The sequence below is a fragment of the Caloenas nicobarica genome, chromosome 21 (assembly GCF_036013445.1).
Source record: "Caloenas nicobarica isolate bCalNic1 chromosome 21, bCalNic1.hap1, whole genome shotgun sequence".
Taxonomy (NCBI): domain Eukaryota; kingdom Metazoa; phylum Chordata; class Aves; order Columbiformes; family Columbidae; genus Caloenas; species Caloenas nicobarica.
Genome location: NC_088265.1, coordinates 1,155,046 through 1,179,208, shown reverse-complemented (window position 1 = coordinate 1,179,208; position 24,163 = coordinate 1,155,046). Strand labels below are relative to the sequence as shown.

At 50.7% G+C, this 24,163-nt stretch overlaps 1 protein-coding gene across 4 annotated transcripts in view; it reads left to right on the top strand.

The window, feature by feature from the left end:
- CCND3 (cyclin D3) overlaps positions 1 to 24,163 on the top strand; it is a 35,983-nt gene that overhangs the window by 232 nt on the left and 11,588 nt on the right. For 2 of the 4 annotated variants that reach the window (XM_065649606.1, XM_065649604.1), the window contains exon 1: positions 22,742 to 22,939. The exons of 1 other annotated variant lie outside the window; for it this stretch is intronic. In XM_065649606.1, coding sequence (XP_065505678.1) covers positions 22,742 to 22,939 — 198 coding nt within the window. Of the gene's footprint in view, positions 1 to 866; positions 1,006 to 22,741; positions 22,940 to 24,163 lie in introns of those variants that run through there. One more of the 4 variants, XM_065649608.1, reaches the window with a different exon arrangement.

Genomic DNA, 24,163 nt, shown 5'->3' with positions numbered 1-24,163 from the left:
CAGCTCCGTGGCCCCGCGGGGGGCCGTGAGCCAGCGGGCCCAGGGGTGAGAGGTCGGTCCGCTGTGTTCCGAGCTGCTGAAGAGCCTCTGTCGTCTGCTGAGCTCTTCTCGCTGGTGACCATGGCTAGAACCCCAGGGAACGGCAGGAAGATGTGCCAGGGGAGGGTCAGGTTGGACATGAGGAAAAGGTTCTTCATCCAGAGAGTGCTGGACACTGGAAGAGGCTGCCCAGGGAGGTGTCACAGCCCCAACCTGACAGTGTTCAAGAAGTGACTGGACAACGTCCTCAGACACACGGTGTGAACTGTGGGGTTGTCATTGCAGGGACAGGAGTTGGACTTGATGATCCTTGTGGGTCCCTTCCAACCTAGGACACTCTATGGTTCTGAAGCTTGTGGTTTTCCCTTCTCTGGGGCAGACCCTTCATCCTGCCTCTGCCAGGTAGCTGGGAAAGCAAAACCCCGTGTAACAGCATTGCAGTGGCACTGGAACAGCCCACGTTCCCATTAGGGTATTACTGAAAAAGCTTGAGAAGTGCCAGGAACCCTGTCACCATGGGAGCACTTATGGTTTTCCTGTTGTAAGCAATGTGTACTCTTAGCTGAACCTCGGTGTACCAGCTCGTGTGCTTAGATCTTTTGATCAAAGCTTTGGTGTCAGTTCAGTGTTTCAGAAAGACAGAACAGGAAACCCCCACACTACAACTCCCACCCCTCGTTTCCTGTTTAAGTACATGTGTGGGAGAGCAAGGACCTTGTGAGAACCAATTACTGCGTGTGAGAGGGGGAAAAAATGTGATGTAAACAACAGCTGCCACGCTGGAAATTAAAGGTCCTGATCTCATTTGGTTTAGATGGTAACACAGCTTCCACACGCTGCTGCTTTTCAACAACAATAGCAGCAAAATCCGTTAACAGATAGGGAAAGCAAGGAGGCAGAGGAAGGTGGAGGCTGGATTGTTCAAAGCAAACACGCCTGCAGAAGCAAATTTCTTGATCATCAAAGGTAGGAGGCAACATAGTTTCAGAGACTGAAAAGTGGTATAGATGCCTTACCTGCCCAGGCAAAACCACTGGCAGAGAGCTGGGGGAGGATGATTGTGCTGAAGATATTAGAAGTACCTTGAAATGGCTGCGTGGGGTCGGTGCTGACTGGGGATCTTGCTGCGGTTTGTTTATGTGATTCCCAGGGTGTTGTTCTGCCAAACTGATGCAGCCGCTTTGCCATCCCTGGGCGGGGATGTCGTGTCCCCAGGGCTGTGCAGTGAAGCTGGAATGGGCTCTCAGCCCCCTGCATGTTAGGAGAGATGCTGAGCCCTTGTAGCTTCCAGCTGAGGAGCTTCTGGAGGTCTGCATGTAGCTGCTGGCATAGATGAAGCTAAAAGAGGGGAAATGTGAGCACTTAATGCTGGTAGGTTACAATCTGCTGGGTAACTGTTGAGAAGTCTCTGACCCCAATTGTTTGGGGAGCGAACGCAGACAGGTCTGCACTGAAAATGTGAGTGTAGCGCTGCTGCTGCAAAGACAGGCTTGAGCTGAGCCAGAAACATCTGCAGGAGACAGGAGGGGAGCAGCAAAACTGCAGCACTTCAGTGCCACACTGGAGGATGTTGCCAGGGATCCAGTTTGAAGTGAATGGAATTTGGAAGCAGAACCCAGCTGGCAGCTGGTGTCCATAGGTGGAGGGTGGGATCTGTATTTCAGAGCCCATGTGAAGTGGGAAATGACACTGCCACTGGGAGAATTTGCCAATTTAATGTGCCAGTTTCCCTAGGGGTGCTGTGAAATTGGTCATCTGGCAGCAAAATGAAAAAAAGCAGGACGGCAATAGTCTGTGTGCCTTCCTGGGCATGTTGTGTTTTCCCAAAGGTTGGAACATTTCCTCTTGTTTCCCATTTTTTAGCAAAAACAAAAAAACATTTTCACATTGGTGTCAAACTGAGAAGGAAAAAAGTTCATGTGTTTTTACTCTAGATTGCATGCAGATTATTTAAAAGAAGAGGCAGGAGCTGGGATTCCCAGGTCCGCTGACACTAAACAGTTGTGTGACCCCAGACAAAAAGAATATTAACCTTGTTGAGATACAGCTGAATAGTTATTCTGATACGTACAACCCCAGAGGATAAGCTGTAAATTTGGAATTCATATTTGAAAAGAATAATGGGAACTGATGACTCTGGACCCTTCGGATAGGGAAAGTCTCTGTTGTTTTTTGAGCCCGGGAGGTGCTGGCTGTGTGACCTGGTTGTTTTCAAATCGCAGCTTTGTGAGAGGTGGTCAGTCAGATGGAAATGACTTGATGTAAAGGTCAGACTTCGCAGTGTGTGTTAGACAGGAAGCCGGGCCACCTGATCTGATGTCCCTGTGTGCTCTGAGGTGTCCTTGTGCCCCTGGCTGCCCAAGATGTGCGTTGGCCAAGGCCGGACCTGCTGCTGGTTCCTTCAGCCGCTGCCACCAGCGTGGTCCGTCTGTGCCAACCACCAGCAGCGCTGCCACCAGAGGGCACGGTGGGACCGGGATGTTCTTGTTGCTGAGCAGATGAATTCCGAAACAGCCGACCGTGAATTAATTGGGATTCTTACAGCCCTGAGCTGTGAGGGTGCCACCAAAATCCTCCCTGCACCCATTTGTTGCTGAAAGGCTCCTGTGAGCCCCCAAATTCCTGGGCCGACCAGACCTGAGGAGTTTTGTTGTGCAGTTTGACAAACGCTTTGTGTGGTGTCTTTTATTTCTTCTAATGACATTGGCTTTTGCCTTGCAGAAATGAAAACTCAAATGCAGAGGGCTTATAGCTGTGTTGCTGCTATTGGTTTTTTTACTGTTTTATTTATTGTTTTGAGAAGTATTGTTTGTTTGGTGTTATTATCTTCCTCTCTAAAACAGCAGTGGTGTTATTGTCAGCAACCTACATGCATGTTAAAGCCTCTTGAAGTAAAGCCCTGGCAGATTTCTCACTGGTTTTATTTGGTAGGGGATCCCTGGCAGCGCGTGGGGCTGTGGGTGAGGCTCCGGGCAGCGCTGAGGGGTCACAGCTGGAGCTCACAGCCACCTTTCCAAAGCTGGAATGTGCACAGGGGTGCAGAAGAGCTTCCAGAATGCAAAATGCATCTGATTGTGAGTTGGATGTTCAGTTGTGGAGTTTCTCTCAGTAAAGCTTGAAGCTGTTTAGTCAAACCTAGAAATAAGCACAAGGGGAGAAGGTGTCTGGTGGTGGAGGGCTCTTTGATCTCACGGCTCATAAAAAGATCCAGGTGCTGGAAGGGCAGGTCAGCACAGTTAAAAGAGGAAATAAGATGCATTTCTTCATGGGAAGTGTCATCAGGCTCCTCAAGGGTGCAGTATGCTCCCAAACGTACCAAGACTGTCTGTCCAGAAGATAATGCTGTAGCTCAGCTGCAGGCTGCTGAGTTAGAGATAGAGATGAGGTGTTTATAGGCAGCTCAGAGCCAGGTGCCAGTGTCCCCTCTGGGGCTGTGCTGTGGGGCAGTGACCCCGCTGGTCCCTGCCTCTGCTCCCTGCCACAGTCTCCTTTTGCAAGCCGTGCTCTGTAAGGATGAACCTACAGCAGCACGGAGGGTCCTGGGGGCTCTGGCCAAACTGGAGTGTCAGAGTATCTTTATTGCTGAAAGCAGGTCCCAGGTGATTGATACTTGCTGAGCCTTTCGTTCCAACACTATTTAGCTGATGTAAAAACTGTTCTTTCCCACTGTACCAGGTCATAGCTGTGTTTCTGAGTCAGTGCCATGTCTAATCCCTCAAGCATGTGAACCCACACCTCTGGGCTGGCCAGAGCCGCCGCTGCCGAGAACTATTGCAGATCTCTGGTCAGCCCATCCTGCCTCAGCAGTGACTCAGGGGCTCTGCTCTGCCATCTGTCCCTGCCTGAAGCTCTGGAGTCCAAAGGTGATGAGGAGATGGGTAAAGTCTGCTTTCGTGCAACCGGTTAGATGTGAATTTTATTTTCTACAGAACGGCAGATGGTAGGGTTTGCTGAGGAGAGGAACACTGCCAGGTTTAGGAGGTGTTCTCTGGTGCAGATTCCTCCAGACAATGCAGATGGTCCTCACCTCCCCTCCTGCGCTGGAGAGGACAACAAGTTCTCTGTCCAATCTTATCTGCAAGCTGTCATTCTGACTTCGCATCCTCGCTTTGGGCAGACTGCAGCTGCTTTGGACTTGCCAAATGCTGGATGTAACAGCCACTGATGCAGTCCCTTGGTATCAGGGATGCTGTAAATCAGAACATGCCCAGCGGTGTCAGGGAGAGCCAACAGCAGGCTCAGCACTGCCAGGACTTTTCTGGCCCAGCCTCACTTCTGTCTTATCAAAGATGATGATGATCTGGCTGCTGGGGACCCTTAAACCAGCTGGAGGGACTCTGGGAGGAGACTCGTTGCCTCTGCCTTGTCCCTATCATGGATTCATGACCCTAAACGTCCTCGAATCTTGAATCCTTCTCGCTCATCCTTGCCCAAGAAGTGGCAAATGTGGTGTGTAATTGCAGCAGAAGCAGAATTATCCCTGTTTGCTGACCCCTGTATCCACACTTGGCATATTTTTTCTTGGGCTGTGAGCCCATTCCCCACCTCAAGTACTGGCCTGACTTTTAAATGTCATCTGCAGAGGATCAGACCTTGGGGAGTAGGGGAAGTGCTGCACAGCAAGGTGGGCACCGGCTTTCTTGTAAAGCACATACCAGCATCAAAGCTCGGCCAGGACAGCATCTCCTGTGTTCTTTATGCACTTCCCCCCGATGCTAACAGCTTGCCAGCTGCAGCCATCTCCGCTCTGAGCCAGAGCTGCATTGCATGTGCCTTTGATATCTTGCAGAGGGTGCGGTGTTGCTGCCGGCTCCGCGGGGTGACAGCCTTACCCCAGAGCACCAGCAGCTCTCTGCTCCGAAGAGGCCACTTACCACATCTGGGTTTCTTACTGCTGGCTTTGCCAAATATCGCTATCGTTTCAGGAAACCACATGGCGGGTGGTGTCTTTTCAGGGCAGGGGTGGGGGAAGGAATCCTGCCCCTCCATGCAGAGGCCTGGGATGGGGCCGGGGCAGTGGGACAATCTGCGCTCTGGGATGAAGCTGCCCATGCTTTTCCCGGCACGGAGCATCCAGGGCCAGCCTGAGGAATTCCTGCATGGGCTGCGCTGTGAGCAGGCTGACCTGGCTCTGCTTCAGAGTAGAACACCATGAAAGTTTGGAAAATTCCTCTGAGCTGTGGTTGTGCACCACTGCCTATCCAAGCTGGGCTTTGGGTCCTTTTTTTTTTTTTTGAGCTCTTATCTTCAAAGGACAGGGAAGCTGTTTGGATGGGTTCTGAAGAGCCCACATGCCTCAGCTGGGTCCAGTTCATGTCATGGAATAAGCCTGAGCTGGGGAAACTTCCTTTTTTTCTCCAAATGGCTCTTTCCACAGGAGCCTGACCCAAAGGCCCCTGGTCTGTGCAAGTCTTGAGTCAGTCAGACCTGCCAGGAACCCCAAACTGAATCCCTCCAGCCTCCTGTTGCAGGGCCACCCCCAGCCAGGCTGAGCAGTGTGTTTCTCTGGGGGCTTCAGAAGCAGCAGTGAGAGACACGGGGTGAGGCAGAGATAGAGGGTGGCAGCAGCTGTTCAGGATGTGTTGCTGATTCTGTGACATCTCCCACCCTTTTTGGAAATCGAGAGTTTGGAGCAAGACAGAAAAAAAGAAGAAACAGTCGCTGATAAAGCTTCCCATAGATGACAGCCCTGTCCTCAATGAGCTGTGACCCACAGCCTGGCTCCGGGGACCCACACCAGCTGGGAGGCGCTGATAGGCTCTGGTGCTTATTCTGGCTGCTCACCCCCCTGCTCTGGCCATGGGGATGGGTTCATCTCCTTCCCTCAGGTCTGTGGCTCTTCCTCTCCCAGTCTGAAGCTCTCTCCAGAACCCCTGGTGAACTTGCAGAGTTTCTGGCTCTGCTCACTGACCCTCTGTTGTGCAGCTCCCCAAGGACTTGTAGCCTTGGTCCCCTTGAGGGTGTCACCTAGAGATGGTGGGCTGGGGAATCCCAGAGTATGCTCTGTCCTAGGAAATGCAATTCCAAAGAGACAAAAAATAGTGAAGGAGCACAACTGTGTGTCACTTGGGTTTGTTTGTGAGGACCTCCAAGCCAAGAAGATGCTGGTGTCACTCCAACAACTGATCTCTCATGAGTGGTGGCAGTAGGACACCTACTGAAGGACAATGGAGAGGGTATCTGCTGAGCTTGTGTGGCAGAGAAGTTGGGAACGTGGAGTCTGGTAGAGCATGAATTTCCTCAGCCTCACTGACAGCAGGGTCTATTTTGGAGTAAATATTTAAGACTGGGTCTTTGAGGGTCTGATAAACCAAGTTCCCATGGCCTAAGCAAAGATCCTGTGGCTTCAGGGTATATGGAGGGCTATGGGCCATGCTTCATGTGCAGACAACTGTCACCACATGTAAATTGCTTTGTTTTGTCTTTTTTTTTCTGCTATAACAAGTGAAGAGGGTCCCCACATCTGGCTGTGGCGGTTAAACAGGCTCGATTTAATCACAGACTGCTCTAGGAGAAAGGAGATGAGACGGGTGAGAAAGGCAGAGCACCTGCTGAGCCCCAGCCCTGCGCTGGGAAATCCACAGCCCGCGGGGAGGGCACGGGAGAAATGAGTTGCTCAGGTCCTGCCTGGGGGGAAAGTTGGTTGGTTGGGACCTTTTGCAAAGGTTTTCTGCAACCTGCATCTGGGTGGAGTGGAAGCACGACAGGGATGTTGCCAAGGGCTGGCAGGGGGCTCGTGCTGGTCCATTGCACCACAGGAGGCTTCCGAAGTGACACATGCACTCTAAGGAACACTTTGCCTGGGGAATGTGGTCCAGGATATTTTGTGAGTGAAGTGTCATTTCCCCAGCTGAAGAATGTGGGGAGATGCGGGAGCATGATGTGTGGTGAGAGGGGAGACAAATCCAGAGAAAGGAGAAACTTGGCTCTTCTGTGAGGAGTCCCTCAGAACTGGGATTCTGGGGCTGGAACCCAAAACTGGAGCCCAAAAATGGGCTCCTCGTCGAGGAGCTGGTCCTCCCACTGGGATCCAAGTGTTTTGCGCAGAGGGTGGTGGGTTTTGCCATCTAACCAGCACTGGGTTTCTTTTTCCCCCTCTGCTCATGTCTTGCAGCAGGTGAGCATGTTAACTGACACAACAGTTTTTCCTGACCCCCCCCTTTCCTCCCTCCACCCCCCACCTGGTTATTGATTAAAGCAGATTTGACATATGATAGGTCCCAAGATAAAAGCAACATTACAAGAGAATGTAAACAACAGCTTGGGGGGACAGAAAAAAGCCCCCAAAATAATGAAGGCATGAGCAGGGTATGTGGTGCCAGCCCAGTGCGCTGGGCAGAGCCCTGTCTGCTGCAAAGGGCTAATGCCAGGACTGCTGTGAGACTTCGGAGCCCTTTTCACAGCTGTTTTGAAATCTGACTTTCTTTCTGCAACCAAGTGAGGTTTTTTATCAACTTCCTATTTGAGAGCAGAAGTCAGAGCTGGTGCAGGGAGGCTGGTGCAGGAGTTCTGGCTTGTCCTGCCCTGTGCCCTTGCATTTATTTGAGGTAACCAGTGTGCTGGCAATGCAAGAACCACAGCTCAGGCAAATGGGAGCTTCAGGGTGGGGAACAGCCCCACAGTTTGGTGACATCAAGGGTCCTAGTTTATTCTTTGTGTCAGCCCACAGGCCAGCCCTGCTGAGACCTGCACTGTGCCTGAACGCCAAAATCAGAGGGGCCACAAATAAGCGGTGTTGTGAGCTCGTAGCCTAACACCACCTATATATGTATATCACCATCAGGAGGTGAGGAGCGACATCCCTGTCCCCACTGCTCCATCCTCCACTTCTGTTGTATCTGCAGCCACCGCAGCGTTGTCTCTGGCACTTTGTCGGCACAAGGCAGAGTGGAGCGGGTCCCCTGCTTCATGCAGATGTGCACGAATCCTCTTGCTCTAACCCAGGAGCTGTTTGCACAATTTGTGTAATTGCTTTCTGTGTGTGGCTGGGGCTTTCTCTGACAAGGGCTTTTCACTTGAAATGTCTGTCCCAAACTCAAGCGTTCTGGGACTTGCACTCTTCCATGCATGTGTTTTCTGGAGGAGCTGGGCCCAGGCAAGCACGGATGGACTCGAGGCTTATGGAAAGTACCTTTCAAACCAGCCCTGTTTAGATTTCTAGCCTGAGCCAGAAAATAAATAAGTAAATAAAGATGGGAGGTATGTTCTTTTTTGTCTGATGTATTTTATTTCATTGACAATCAGAGCCTGGGTCAGCCTCTCCATTGGAAATACCCCAGAAAGTCTCAGATTTTGCAGAGATTTCCCTAAATTCTTCAGCTGGGGAGATGACACTTCTCATCTTTATCCAGAAACTATCTCAGCAGTTTTCTGTTCTCTCGCACAGGACAGAGCCCGTGGTGCCTGTGCAGGCCACCTCTCCAGCCCTGGCATGGCACAGATACAGGCGACCTGCCCTGGGTGACATGGCTCCATCAAGGCAGGGAAGGATGCGATCTTGATATTGCTTGTGATACCCCAAATCACAGATTCCATCAGAGCAATCACGGGGTTCGGCAGAGGGGAGTCTCAGTTCTGCCTGTGCTGCTGACACACGAACAGCTAATGGAGTGTGAGAGCAGCGCTGGCAGCACGGGAGCTGCAGGAAGCTGCTGTGATTGTAGCTGTGACAGTGTGCAGGGAAACTGCTGCTGAGATGCTGTGCAATGTTCATGCGACCATCTCTCTTCAAAGGTCTTGTGCCATGCTTGTTTTCTCCCTCACTTGCAGTTGTTTTTCTATGCTGGTACCTCTGTTAAAGCTTGTTGAAACTGTCAGCTTGCAAAGCTGAAAGGTTAAACACGGGGCATAGGGTGGGCCTAATAAAGCAGACTCCTTTGGCTGAGACCTGCCAGCTTCATTGCTGCTCTCAAAATGCTGTCTCTGCTCCAAAGCAGTGGTTTGCAGGTTTAGCACAAAGCATCATCTGCATGTGCAACCAGACACATCTTCCTTGGGCCCTAAGCTGTGCTGGCAAGGGCCTTGCTGAGCCAGAGCTGCAGGTGCAAGAATGGCAAGAGATGGGGAGTGGAAATGGGTCTGTCTTTAGGGCCCCAGTGTAGTTTTCAGCTGTGCATCCAACCATCAATCTCTGCAGGTGAGCAGAGATCGTTGCTGAGCATCTATTTTCTCCTTCTTAACTTTTACTGTGCAGGAAGTAAATAAACACTTACGCATGCTTTTAACATATTTGTCAAGTAATGGTGGTAAAAGTCAGTTTGCATATTGTTGGCCTGAATGGGCTGAGCACTGCTTTGTGTTGCACGTGGGAGCCCGTTGAAATCAGTGGGGTCTCGGGGGTATAACTGGTGGCAAACATCAACCCATTTTTAAGCCTTTTGTATCACTGTCCCAGCTGCTGGCACACGGGAGCGGTGCCCTGCAGCCCTGCCAGCGTCAGTCACAGGCTGTGCGGGGGCTGAGCGCTCCCCTGATCACACCAGGGAAGGAATCGGCCAGGATTTTGATGCTTCTAACTGCAAAATATAGGAGTCTGGTCTTTGTCTTGTAGCGTTTCCTACCCCCATCTCATAGGAGAGCCCTGTCAGGTTCAGAAGTACAAATGCACAGTCCCTTGTATACAGTTTATTACTAACTAGGATCAACTGTAATCTCAAGCAGTGTATGCCTGAAAAATAAAGATCTGTTTCCATGGGCATCAAGTTGGTATACAGAGCTGAGTAAACCTCCTGACCTGAGCAGGAGTTTCCAGGGCCCGTTGTTAGTTGCTGGTGTCTCTGGTTGATGCGTTCCCAGTAACAGCTGACACCAAGATGAATGTGTCTCCCCTCTTTGAGATGGATCATAACCTCTGTACCGAAACAATTCATGCAGACACTTGGCATCACTTCATACCAAGCCAGCAGCCGGGAACAGTGATGCAGAGGAGAACGCGGCTGTAGGAGAAGGAAGCTGCCCTGGCGGAGCCTGACGAGTCTCAACAAAAGGTTTTTCCTTGTGGAGAGAAAAAAAAGAGTTGGATAACCAAGATTTTTAACCAGGTCACCACCTTACCAAGCAAAACCATAGTGCCTGCATTTCCTATAAACCCAGTACCTTTGTTTCTTCAACAAATTCAGCAGAGGGGAGAAGCAGCATGTCCAGCTCACTTTTCTGAGAAAATTGTAGTAAGGGGAGAAGGAGGTGGTTGTCTAACAGCTCCCAGCCGTACCATACAAGAGATTTTGGATAGGAAGTGAAGAGCAACTTTTCCCATGGGAACTACAGAGGGAGGCAAACTGAACTGAATGGAAGCCTCATAAATCAAAGACATACGCCTTTGACTTGCTGCACTATAGCCTTGGGCAGCTGGTATTTATATGCCTAGTCAAGAATTTTTTCAAAAGCCACAAAATGTACAAATTATTAAAAAAATGCTGTTCTGTGAATGTCTCCATTAGTGTCAAAGTACTACAGAAGGGGAGACTGAGGCACAGCTTATGGATTCTGTTTGCTGAGGGTCATGCAGAACCTCAGCCCTACAGGGATGAGCACAAACTACTCTTAACCGCTCCTGCTCCTCACCCGCGCTGGCTGAGAGGAGAAGGGCTCCGGCAGCGCCACTGGCTGGAACATCTGTTTTGTTCCCGTTAAGTTAAACATGTGTTCCATGTGTTTTCTTCAGCCAGAAGCAGCAGTAGTTGTGCTGCCTGCTGGAGGAATCTACGCTGTCCAAGCACTTTGCAGGTAGTAACTAATTCATCGCTGTTAAAATTGCAGTGATGGGATTTTCTGAAGCTGTTATTGGCCTAAGCTGGGAGCAAAACTTGCAGCAGCTGTGATGGAAATAAAGTTAAGCACACTTTAAAACACACAGGCCTAGGGAGATGTGATTCAGTACGGATGATCTTACCTCTCCACCCACCACCATTAAAGCACTTTCTAGCCTCCCCCCGGGTTAAAAGCAGGAGTTATCAGCAATCAGTTCCCAGCCCCGCAGCGCTGCCTCCCTGATCGCCGTCTCCCCCAGCTCAGAGCTGATAACCAGTGAGGGATTCTCCTCTGTGCCCCAGCCTGGACACCAGCTCAGTGTCCCAGCCCTTTAACCCATCACCAACCTCAGCCTGGGCTGTGGAGGTAGGTCCAAGCTTGGTATCGTAATAGCTCTTGGCACCTTGTTCTCTTTAAATTCTCCTTTTGCTCACAGACATTCCTGCCAGCCTGAAGCATCATCCCTACCTCTTGCAGGCCACGAGTGGATTCTCTTGTGTCTGTACGTATCTTCCTGTGCAAGCCGATTGCCTGCTTGGCCTGCAGTTTTCATTGCACAGCTACCTCTGCAAGGCAATCAGCTCTTTCCCCCACCTTGCTGCCATCAGTTATCCCTGTGCATAGGGATATGAGCCTGCCAACACCTTGGGGCAACCTCTCCCTCTTGCCTAGGCATTAAAAGGCAGTGCCAGGGGTGTACAGAAGCACTATCAGGCGCTGTACCCATGCAGTTGTTTGTCTTTTTCTTTTTGAGGGCAGCTAGATTCTAAGAAACCCGGGCAGGGAGACAGGAGCACAAAAGGACCTTTTGCTTATCTCTGACCTTGCTGGCATGGATGTGTGTCACGGGGTGGCCTTTGGGACCCAGATAATGCAAAAGCTGGGATGCGTGATTAGGCATTGAGACACCATCTGCAAAGATCTGGTAAAGACCTGTGGGGTGGCAGCAAAGAGAGAAAAAATAATTGAAGGCAGTGTCCTGCAAAGTGTTGTGAAGAGCCAGGGTGGGGGGATGTGTGTGACACGGGGGGCTCCCCAGTCTGGGGAGCAGGAGGGGCTTTGCTAAAGGGTCAAGGAAGCATTGGTGGCTTTTGCCGAGTTTCTTACTGATGAAGGGTGTAAGGAGCTGGATGCTGGAGCAGAGCTGTCCCCAACCTTTGTTGTGCTCTGTGCAAACCCAGCCCGGCTGCAGCAGCTGCGGGCGGTGGGGAGCGCCCACCCCTCTGCTCGTTGTGCCCTCAGTGCACATAGTTGGAAGAAAATGCTGCTGCTTCTTCATGTGTTATCTGGTGTCTGAAGGACTGGATCGATTTCTCAGTGGTAGCGTGATGTGGGTCTCTCTTCTCCTGAGCTGCCTCCTCGTGTGAGACTTGTGGGAACGTAGCACTGTTGGTACCTTTACCTGATCAAGTCAGACTTGGTCAAAACTGGCCAAAGGATTAAGAATTTATGTGAACGGGAGGACAGACACATGCAACAGGATTGCATATGTCTTGTTTCTTTAGAAAATGAGGCGAGAAGTGCTGAGAGGCCTTGGGTTCATCCTGGTGCAGAGCAGGAAGATTTTTGTGGGATGGGAAGAATGTTTCCTGCCCAGCTCCAGTCCACGCTGCAGCGCAGGGACACCCACTGCGGTCAGTCTGGGCTGCAGCGCTGGGGCTGGGACAGACAGACAGCACCACAGGGTGTGTTTATGTCCAGTAGCCTCAGTAAAAATTCCCCTTCATGGTACCACAGTCAAATGCTGCTGCTTCCACCCCAGAAAGGACGGGCAGCATGGCATGACCTTGAGGGAAACAGAGAGATTAACTGGGCAGAATATAACATACCTATATGTTTATTTTCAGGTAGAAAAATCAAATACTTTCCCAGCCTCTTTGGAGAAAAACATCCTCTAAAGTTTCTTGTTTTGCTGAGGCTTCTCTGTCTCTCGAGCCGTTTCCAGCTGCTGCGGCGGGCGGGGGACGGAGCCCTGTCCAGATGTGGCAGCTCCACCCTGCCAGCCCGGGAGCTGCACGTTCAGTACCCGGGTGACGAGGGGTAAGCTGGGGTGTAGCCTCTGATAGTTATCTTTGTGGAGCCTTGAGAATATTATTTTTTTCCCCAAATTGTTTGTTTTTTCTCCACTCTTCTATGGTTAGGCTCTAGTGACCCAGCTCTGATTTCCTATTTTAATTAATTGCAGTAGTCTCGGTTTCTGTGTTTCACATGGTAATGAGCATTTCCCTTATTACAGCTATCATTTACGCAGTGTATCTGCCTGCTGCCTGCCCCGGTAACCACGGGGGCTCAGAAGATGCAGATCTGTTCTGCGCTTCACCAATGTAAACAGCTCCCGAGCTGGGGGAGGAGGTTTATTTGCCAGCCGAGTCAGAGCAGTAGACGCTTTTATACAAATATGGTCATACTGTACATTAACATGGTTTATTTTACATATATACTAATTTAAATATAGTTACACTTAAATGGTTTTGCCACCACAATATTCTTTCGGTGGTGAAATGAATAAAGTTTTTGTGTGGATGGAGCAGGCGGAGCCCACCCGATGTTGAGCAAAGCTGACCCAGGTCTCTCCCGGGCTCGCCGCTCCTGTCCGCACTTGCCCGTTCCGTAAGGCAGCTTTGCAGCCAGTCAGGTCTTGTTTTTTACTGTGAACATTTATTACATGTTTTTATTGTACATCACACTATCTGGGAGATGGGAACAATGCGCCTCATTCTCTCTGGGAGACTTGTAAAGGTACTAGGAAAGAGCAATTGCTGTGCTGATGAAACCCAAGGATCACTCAGAGTCTCCTCGCTCCGAGAGGCCGGTGTTAGTGACTCAGAGGGAGGCAGAACCACCCCGCACAAGCAGCCCAGGGATCATTTGCAAGAACCGTTATTGGTGTTGACTCTGAAGCATGTGGTTTAGCATCTCCTCTCATGCATTTTAGAATACAAGGTAGTCGTGATATCCAGAGAATATCCAAGTTCTTTCTGGCTTGTAATCTTGCTTAGGAATCGCAAGAAGCTGGCATTGTAGGCTCAAAAGGAAGTGGCAGGAGCCAGGACTCGTCGTTAGCTGTCAAACCCCCAAAGGTCGTGCTTAGGTTGGGGCACTGAGAAGAACGAGGTAGAAGTGCTGTTGCAAATGGAGAACATTTCCATGCACTGCACTGTTGTCTCTAGGAAACCTTTCAAGCACTCCCAGGCCCAGCAGTTTGCTAAGAAAACCCAGATCTCAGTCCTTTCACTGCGGTTGCCAGCAGAAAGGGTTTTTTTTTCCAAGCAGAATCTGCTCCTGGCTCCACTGATGCTGGTCACAGCTTTTGTTCAAAAATTAAGCCCTTCCGTCTTCAGCTGTGCTTTATGCGGGAGCACATCGCCTGATCCTCGCCTGGGCAGGAGGGAGTCCCGCCAGCCCTGCGTGCGGGAGGGGACCGTGGCTCCCCGAGTCACCCGGCAGCTGCATCTCGACCCAGGCAGCCCAGTGGTAACTGCAAACGTGCCCACAGCTCCTCTGCCCCGGAGCGTGACCGTGGGAAAGGGGCTCCGGACAAAAGAGCAAGAGATGCATTGATGTCATACAAGAGATTGAAGTCGCGGTGAGGTCTGACTGTCACCTCCCATCACCTCCAACTTCTTTACGTCCCTCTAGGGCCTCCTGTTCTTTCCTCCTCTGTAGCTGTTAAGATTTTGTTCTTCTCCGGCAAAGAAAAGGCAAGATCCCAGCTGACCTGGTGTCTTTTGGTAAGTCCTGAAGCCAGGTGTAGACTGACTGTGCTCCCCAGCCTCTGAGCAGGACCTGAACTCATCAGTCCCTGATTCCCAGGAATGAGCTGCTGTGCATTCGACTCTCTCCCAGGTGTTCAGGCCATTACTGAAAAGCTGGCTCAGGTACTCCCTGTGTTTTTACACTCACATTTTGCACTACAAAGCCTGTGAGCTGCCAAACAGGGCGAGACAGTGGTGCTGACACAGTGCAGAGAGGCCGGGTCACTTTGGAGAACACGGGGCCTGGCGCCTGTTCCCAGGTGGCTGCGTCAAGGGGGACGATGAGTCTCTTGCAGCTTCTGTTCAGACACCCAGACCTGTGCATTACATCTGTGACCACGGGATTATACCTTTAAATCAAACAGGTCTGGTCTCTGTGAAACCTTCATCAGAGGCGTGGAAGGGGAGGGGGCAGGCTTCTAAAAATGCTCAGAATAATCCAGACCCTGCTGCTTCTACCACTGCCTTGAGAACAAAAAGATTTGCTGGCTGCTGAGTGCCTTTGAAAATTCAGCCCTTGATCTAGCTTTTAGTTTTTCTCGCCTTGTGCTCCCTTTTCTTTCTCTTTCTGGCTCTCTGAGCATGCATGCATCTTCCCAGTTTCTGTCTGCCTGGGCTGAGAAGTCAAAATCTCGTGCCAATTTGACATTTGCTTTTTCTGAATGCAAGAAGCCCCTGGAGCTCAGGTGGGAGGAGAAACAAGTCACTCTACTTTCCATCATGTGCGCTGCTCAGAGCTCAGCCTGGGAAATGGAAGTTCCTTGGCTGGCTCTGACCAGCCATGTCCTCCTGTCACCTTGCCAGCTGAGCCTCACGCATTTGTCACAGAAGGAGCAGAACAATGTGGCTCATCTTCCTCGCTTTGCCCGGTTCTCTGCACGTTTCCTCCACTTGCTGTTTGCAGCTCTCCACCCCCTGGTCTGCTGGAGGTGTAGCTGGAAGTGTAGCTCTCCTTTTCCTCTCCCTAGGGTCACATCAGCAAGTCCAGCTTAGCCAGGGGACCAGGCTGGTCCAAAACAGAAAGAAAATCCAAAGGAGAGACTCTAGAGATCTGTTCCAAAGTCACGCTTGCAGAACAAAGGCAGGGGCATTCCAGGTCAAGAAACAGCAAAGCTGACCCCGCTGCACCCGCCGGGCCGTGACAACCCCTGTGTCCTTGTCCCCATGTTCCTCATGAGTTTGTCACATACTCCTCATTCCCTCGCAGGCTTTCACCGAGATGTTTTCATGGTAATGGCTGTTCTAGGAGGTCTGGTAAGCCCCACGCTCCTCACTGCCTGACCCAAGCTGTGCAGATAATCAGTGGCTCCACGACGGGCTGTTCAGCAGTTCTGCACTTACTGCAGCTCGGAGCCCGGACGGGGACTGGCAAGGTGGCCAAGCAGCAGGGAGCCTCCCCCAGCACACAGGTGAAGAGGAGCCAACAGCAGTTGCAAGCTCTCCTTGGTTGCTGGGCTGTGGAACAGACACCACGCTGGGACTTGGGATTTGCAGGCTCCCTGTCTAGGCCTGGCTTTCACCTGCCAGGGAGTGAGGAGCAAGTCGTTTCAGTGCCTCATTTTCCTCATCCGTAAGCAGGGACGCTCCTGCATTTCTCTGCAGGTCTGCTAAGTGCTGCCATCCCCCTGTGCAGTTTCAAAATACCAGTAGGAACAGAGGGTTCTTCAGCGTGGACCAGACACTGTGGATTCATCCCTGTGCCAGCAGCCGCCCAGAGCAGAGCACATCCAGCAGGATTTCGGGTCCTCCACCCCTGACACCCACAGGCTGCTCCTGCCCAGATGTTAACGCTTGTTTTGGGGACATGGTCGGCCAGCTCGCCTTGTAGCTGAAGAGCTACAAAAATAAACTCAGAAGCACTCATGCCTGAGTGCAGGAACCTCTTTGTTTGTCAGTTTGCAGTGGGAAGGAAGTTTGTATTTCAATTGCTACAGACCATATCCTGGTAGGAGGCTGACTCGGGCATTGCACGACAGTAGGTCCGATTCCCTTCTGCTCAGGCTCTTGTAGGCAAGTGACAATGACAATGTTTCTGCTCACACATACAGGGCAGGGCTGTAAACTGAAGAACTGCTTTCGGTGGCAGGTCTAGTTGTGGTGGCTGAAGCCTGGCTGTCCAGTAGCAATACCAGTATAGGATGCGATACCAGTATAGGATGCGATACCAGTATAGGATACAGCCCTTTAAACCACTACTAATATCAGCCTGTGATGTCTCAGGAGGCATCTTCTTCACTGCAGTGATGCTGGGAGAGGCAGGAGCAGCAACTCCTGTGCTGCAGGCTCAGAACAAGTGCAAAGCAGTAGGTTAGTGCTGGAAGACCTGGTTAATGTACCAGGTGACTGCTGGAATCGCTCCACCCAAGATCTGCCTAAATACAGGGGGAATGCTGCTTGCCCAGTGGTGTGTATGTGTCCACAGAGTGTATCTCATTATCTTGTTGTTAATGTCAGTAATTATTGATGACATGAATGCAGAAGCATATGTAGATAATATACAACTACCAGAACTGCTGGGAGAAACACATCCGTATTTTATTACAGATACTAAATCTCGGTGAATTTGATCTCTCTGCATCTGTTGGGATATACAGAGGTACTGGGCTGTGACAGTCACAAGAAATACAGTGACATTTGTGCCTTCAGGAAAAGGTGTTGTGAGAAGGAGACTTCTCGAAGCTGCAGGTTTTCTGAACAACGGCTGTGCTTCTGTGTGGATTATATTTTATTTCCATTTATTAGCACAGGGCTGTGATATTGCCTTTTGCTCGTACTTAATCACTGTGGCTTGTAGGTCCTTGAAATTTTCCTCCTTTGTCTTTGCAGTTTGGAGGGACGAGCATACTTCTTCACTGCCTCAGTGGGCTACGCGTTGGTTTGATTTGGTACAGCCAGGCCGGCAGCAGAGCTGGGGGCTTTGGGCTGGTCCGGGGGGTCACAGCCAAGGGTCTGCCCCTGGGACCCGCTGCCAGCTCTAGCGCACACTTGGCTGATGCGATGAGATTCCTGCCTGAGCCAGAGCTCAGCTTCCAAGGACTTTCCCTTCTCCCTTCCCCATCGCTGCACCAGGCCCCACGGATCCTTTCTCCGGCACAAACTCCCTTTCTGCCTGTGTGGCTGGGAAGCCTTGAGCTGGCCCCGAGTCGCCGACTGGCAGTTTGCGTTGGCAAACAGGTGCCAGGCACCGGGTTTGCCACATCAAATGAAAAACAGCACGCAAGCAAAAATTCTGAGAAAAAACCAAAGGCATCTAATCTGCTGAATAGGGTGTGCAAGATGTAGGCAACGAGATCAGGGCAGGGCAGGAAAGGGCAGGAAGGATGGACAAGGGAAGGGTGTTGTAGAAAAGATGTACTTCATATGTAAAATTTCAGGGCAGTATTTTTTAACAATTTGCATAATTGGCGACCACAGATAATCCCCTGAAATGAGCTAAATATATCACAACTGGGGGCTTTCCAAGCCCAGTTTGCTTTCTGAAATTGATTGGTTTCAGCTTTGCATTTTTTCTTCTATGGTCTGTCTTTCTATCTTTACCAGCTGAATTTGCCTGGTTTCTAAAATGCCTGATTTGGGAGCAAAACTGAACATTCACCTGGGGATGGCTCACTATGGTACGAGTTTGAGTCAATGAAAATGTGACTTAATTTTAGATTTCGTTAGGAAAAGGAACTAAGGCAGAAAACAGCTGCTAAAAAGACAGATGAAGACAAACTTGTTCTAATGCTTTTCATAAAAAGTCAGGTGAAACTACATTTAAATCTCTGCCCTAAATCGTCAGCTGAGGCAAACTGGGCTGACGCCACTGGAGTCAAATCTGGCCCAGCTGCTCTGAAATGGAGACGCTCCAAAGCCAAAGCTTTGGAAATTTTCTCATAAGGATTTGCCAAAAGACGTAGCGAATTGCTTGCTAAGTGCTTGTTTACAAATGCGTCTCTTTCCATCCATTTATACCTCTTCCCAATCACTTCTTTGTTGTGTTCTGGAAGCCACCTAAGCAAAGGGTTTCCCTACATCCAGCTCTTTCCCTCCTTCAATAATCCTGGTTAAGGAACTCATATTATCAAACTGATAAATACCCCAGGACCAGGCACGCTCAGATACAGAAGTGATGGATACAGCGTAAACCCAAACAGTATCAATAGTCACACTTGTGTTTAAATAGACAATTGGTCCAAATTGTACCCAAAGCTGCTCTAATAAGGGGATTTAAGTCAATGATGAAGTTACATTTTGATCTTCGAAGCAGCAAGCTTTCTTCTTCGGAATTCTCATGTGTATCATTACTGGATATATTTAAGCGTTGCTGAGATCCAGTATTCAGATGATATCACTCCGAACTAATTAGTTGTGCTCAAAAGTCTGACCAACTCAGAGGAAAGGGAAGGCAGTGGTTGCCAGTAATGGGAAAGATATTAGGAAACAGATCCCCGGGGTCAAATGTTGAACTTGTACTCCACCAAACTTCCCTTCAATTCAGCGAAAGCATTTTTTCTAAGTTACAAATGAATATGATATGAGAAAGGAGAGAGAGCCAGCTACGGGGGACGGTCTTGCGTTTAAGCCTGGGACCGAGCCCAGGAAATCCTGGGCTCTCCTGCCCAGCAGAATGGCTGAGGAGCGGGAAAAACCATGTGAAATAGAGCAGATCAGGGTGTTTGGAGTGCTCTGAAATCCTCACACCAGCAAGTGTGAAATACCATCTTTGCTCTTTCTCACACATGCACAAAATGGTACCTGTTTTTCAATCTATTTTGGGGATTTCCTACAGCAAATGATGTAGTTATTTGCTCATTGGATTTGGTTTTCAAGTCCTTCGTGTATGTTAAGCAGTTTCATTTTGATGTCACTGATGCTGTAGTTGCAGTATGACCAAGGAAGAAGATGGCTTAGCTCTTGGTAGATCAAAATTGGGCAGAAGGGAGATATAAAGTGTAAGACATAGAAACCAGTGTAGAAAAGGTACTGACCACGTTTGTTGACAGCCTTTGGGGCCAAGCCCGCTGCTGCAGAGCCACACAGATTAAAACTTTCTGCAGAGAAGAGCTGACAGACCTGCTCCTGTGGAACGGCCAGCCTAATAATCGGCTTTAGTCTGGACCCAAGCCCAGGCCTGACACCGACTGCCCCTCGCAGCCTGACCTGCAGCCGCGTCGCCCCTTTAAAAGCTCCAGCTGCTGGTCACTCTTTCTCAATTCATCATCAACATACCAAAAAAATGAGCACCCTTTATGATTCAGCAAAGAATAACATTGCTGGTTCGAGATCCTGGAAGTCTGGAGGCCATGAGGTTTTTTTCATTTTTACTCTGAAGGAATTTCCTTTTATAATATTGCTGTGCTCTCTCTTGCCAAACCAGGAAGCTGACTATCTATGGACAGCAGTGACCAAAATTTGGTTTTCCTGGAATTTTCTCCTTTTCCCTCCGCACACCCACACAATAGGCTGTTTAGGATGCCTGCAGTCTGTAATTTGCCTTTCTAGCCTGATAATGTGGCTTGCAGAGGCATTGGTTTTGCCAAGTCATCATCTGGAAGGGACGCTTTCTTATGCAACGTGCTCCAGCCGAACGGGCTGTGTCAGAACCACCGGCAGACACTGGGACACAGGAGGACGACCGTGAAGTCTGGGAAAGGGCCCGAAACTTTCAATTTCAAGAGGCACAGCCCAGAAACCAGAAGGACCGAGACCCCAGTGCTGTGGTTTCCCTTTGCCTGACTAAAGAAAATAGCTGCTGTCTATTTTTACTAAAAATGTGGGACATGGGGCCCTTCTCTTCCCCTGCACAAATGGGGGATGCTGCTCACAATGAGTGGGGGGGGTCATCCCAGATTAAAACCAGCTGACTGGTCCACAGAAACCTCTCCCATAGATTCTTCAAATATTTCTTGCCCACACCACTGGAAGATTTATTTGTAAGGTGAAAGTAAGTTAGTTGGGAGAGGGATTTGGGAATCTCATCTCACCTACAAAAATTCTTTTTCATTTTAAGGCAGGGATGGGACTGATGGAATTCTCTCCCCCTTCCTTTTCTCCAGTTCTGCGTCACTGTGCCATGTGGTGTTCACAGGGCATTCAGCACAACAAATCAGCGCTGATGGCATCAGGAACAAATTGCAATGTATCATGTACCTTGCAGAAAATGAAAGCCGTCTGTACAAGTGTAGAGATGGGATTCCAGCGTGTGAAATGTGTGTTATGTAGGTGACCTTTGTGTTCACTGTCATGAGTAGTATTTTGAACCTCTAAACCTCTGATCAAAAAGATGCTTTTCATTTTCAACACACACAGAAAAATCCCAAGCAGGGAGAACAAAGACTTCAGTCTTGTTTTACTTATGCTTATTAACTTCATATGTTTGTTCTTCATTAAGACACTCTTTTTAGATGACTGAAAATATAAAAAAGTACTAAATGTGTCAAAATGGCACACATAGAAGTGACTTGTGTGTGGGGAGTAGCTACTGTGGCCAATCACTCCACTTCTAACTCGTTTGGTTCTCTGTTTGTTAGCCGTTAAATACACGCAAGTGCATGTACTGCGGTGAACTCCAGCAGGACTGGTCAGAGATGTTCCAGTTGAGTCGAGTCCCCTCTGTATGATGCTGCATCCCAAAAGTCCTCAATTTCTAGAAATTCCATTGCTCTGTCCCCTTTGAACACAAGCAGCTTCTTCCCCAGGGTTTCAGATACAGGTTACTGCTGTGAGCGGAATCTGGGTTTATCTCCATTGATTCCCTGCCCCGTGCTCTCAGCCCCGCAATCCTGCACTGCAAAATGGAACATACTGCCCTGTGCAATACGGCGCGTACGGCTGTGGTGCTTCATTTCAGAGGGCAGGGCGGGCAGAACAGGCAGGCAATGATGGAATCAAGCAGAGCAAGAGATGTTGGTGGTCTGGAAAGTACTTCCCACCTCTCACATTGGTGATTATAATCATTTTGTTCCAGCTGCTGCTGCAAACGCCACATTGTGGCACCATCGCCAGGCAGGTCAGCCCATGTGGCACATTGCCTTTGCAACAAGTATGGGCAGCTTTTGCTAAAAATGCACCTCCTGAGCTCATTCAACTCAGCGAGGAGCTTCTCATTTGCAAGTTTAAAGGCAATCCATTTCCTCTTCCAGTTAGAGAATCTGTTGTACATTTTATCCTGTTTTCTGACCCTTCCCATTGGCACTTGCAAAGTCAAGACATTGCAGGTTTTGCAGCCAGTGCCAACGTGGCCAGAATTACAGCTCCTTGTCTTCAGCTTCCCATACCAGAAAGCAATTACTGTTGGGTCAACTAGAAGCAGACTCGGGTACTAACTCCGAGCAAATCCTGTGCTCTGGAAGTCACAGCACAAACTTACTCAAAAGACTTTGAAAATTCCTAGAGTAAGTGGCCGTTCAGTGTACAATTTGCAAAGGTATTTCGAAACAATTGTTAATTATTCTGAGAAACCAGCCAAGCCTGACAAGCCCTTATCTCAGCGGACACTGAGGTTGCTATCTCCCACGGAGCTGCACCAGTAGTGACACCACACTAACTTCTGGAAGACAACAGGCTTTGTACGGACCAGCTCCAAGTACATACACAGCTGATTCTTTTCATAGCCTTGAAGGACTTTGGTCAGACGCACACAAAAAATGTATAGGACTAAATACTGAAAAAGTTACTCTTGGAAATTTGTATATGTTGGGTTGACAGAAGCCTCTCTGCAAACTCTGGGACTGTCCCTCTGCAGCCTGGCTGGCCCGCAGAGAGCTCCACACCGGCTGGGCACCGGGGCGCGGCCCCTGCACACACGGGGGGATCCCGTGCGGTCGCTGGTGCCGCAGCGGAGGGACAGGACGAGACGTGAGGGCGGCCGGTCCCGCTGCCCCCTGCCCGCGCCTCCAACATGGCAGCAGCTCCACGTGCTGCCAGCCCGCCGGCGCGCCCTTCGCCCCGCCCCCGGGAGGCGTGGCCACCGCCCGCTCTCGGCGCGTCGCTGCCGGTCGGCCCGCGGATTGGCCGGGAGGCGGCGGTGGCACCGCCCACTCGGCGCGCTTCGGCCGCCCGGGCTCGGTGGGTCGCCCCGGGGTGGGCGGCGGCCCCGCCCCCGGGGAGCGCGGCCAGTTCCCGGCGTCCCGCGGCTGCAGCGGAGCCGGTGGCGTGTCCGGTGCCCGTGTGTGTGTCCGTCCGCGCTGCCCGCCCTGCCCGCCCTGCCCGCGGCCATGGAGCTGCTGTGCGTGGAAGCTGTCCCCCGTGTGCCCCGCGCCGGGCGCGACCCGCAGCTGCTGGGGGACCGGCGGGTGCTGCAGAACCTGCTGAGCCAGGAGGAGCGTTACAGCCCCAACGTCTCCTACTTCCACTGCGTGCAGCGGGAGATCAAGCCCTACATGCGGAAGATGCTGGCTTTCTGGATGCTGGAGGTACGGGGCTCCCCGCTGCCTCCGCTCCCTGACCGGCCACCACCGCTTTTCCGCGCTTGCAAACGTGCGCGCTGCTGCTGCGGCGGGAGAGAGCTGGCGGCAGGGGCGGGCGGACCGTGTGCAGGGCTGCAAGGGACAGTCCAGGGGACAGGGAAGTCCTGAAGTCCCAGGGCTCGGTGTGCGCCGGCGGTCAGGTCTCCGGTGTGGGAGTTATGCCCGTGGGGAGGAACGGGGCTGCACATGGAGGGTTGGAGGCGGGTGAGGAAGGCGCTGTGCACCGTGCAGTGTCTGTGCTGGGAGATGCGATTGTCCCATGCAGGAGGAGCAGAGAACCTTGAACCCACAGCCTGTGCTCACTCCGCCCCGGGACTGTGCTGCCCCGCTGCAGAGGGACCCCCGGTTTGCACCCTGCTCCCCTGAACTGGGCGGAGAGCTCAGCTGTGCACCGGCAGGCTGGAGACGTGCGTGTCCTGAATGGGGCTGAAAACGCCCGATTAAAGGGGGAGAGTAACATCACTAGCATTTACTTCCCTAAGTGAAAAATGAATGCAGCTCTATGTGGGATGCAGTTCAGTGCAGGGGGAAACCTCATGGGTCTCTTTGTGAGACGATCAGAGCGAACAGTCTCAATAGAGAAAGAAAGAACAGATTCTGCAAGGGACAAATGACGTTGGGATCCAGCCTGCCTGCTCTGCAGCCCGGCCACTGTTGCAAGAAGCTGCCTGCTTCTGTCAAAAGAAATAATGAACTTTTTGCCTTTTTTTTTTTTTTCCCCTGCTATTATTGTTCTGTTTCTGCGATTCCCTTTCTGAGAAGCATAGTTAGATAAATGCTGCTTTGGAGCCTGTTCCCCTGCAGCTCTGAGGGCTGTGGAGAAGCGGGTGACACTTGGCAGTTGTCAGGACCGTGTCGGTGTCCCCGGGGCAGCTTGTGCAGGGGGAGGCGGCTGCTGCTGTGTGAGGAGAAACCTCGATATTTTTTATGGTTGCGTTGAAAGAAGGAAGTTAAATATGTTTTTGATATTGGTTTAGAGATAAGAGCAGAGGACTGAAATTCAGAGCTCCTGGATTCTGTTCATGGGAGGAGGAGAACTGTCGGACTCAACCATTGATCTGGGCTCCGCTGTTGATTCTTCTCGTGTTTCTGGACCACTTAAGGTGGAATTGCCAGAAGTAACTGTGGATCCTGCACTGTTTGGTCTCCAGCTGGAGATCTGCTAAAATT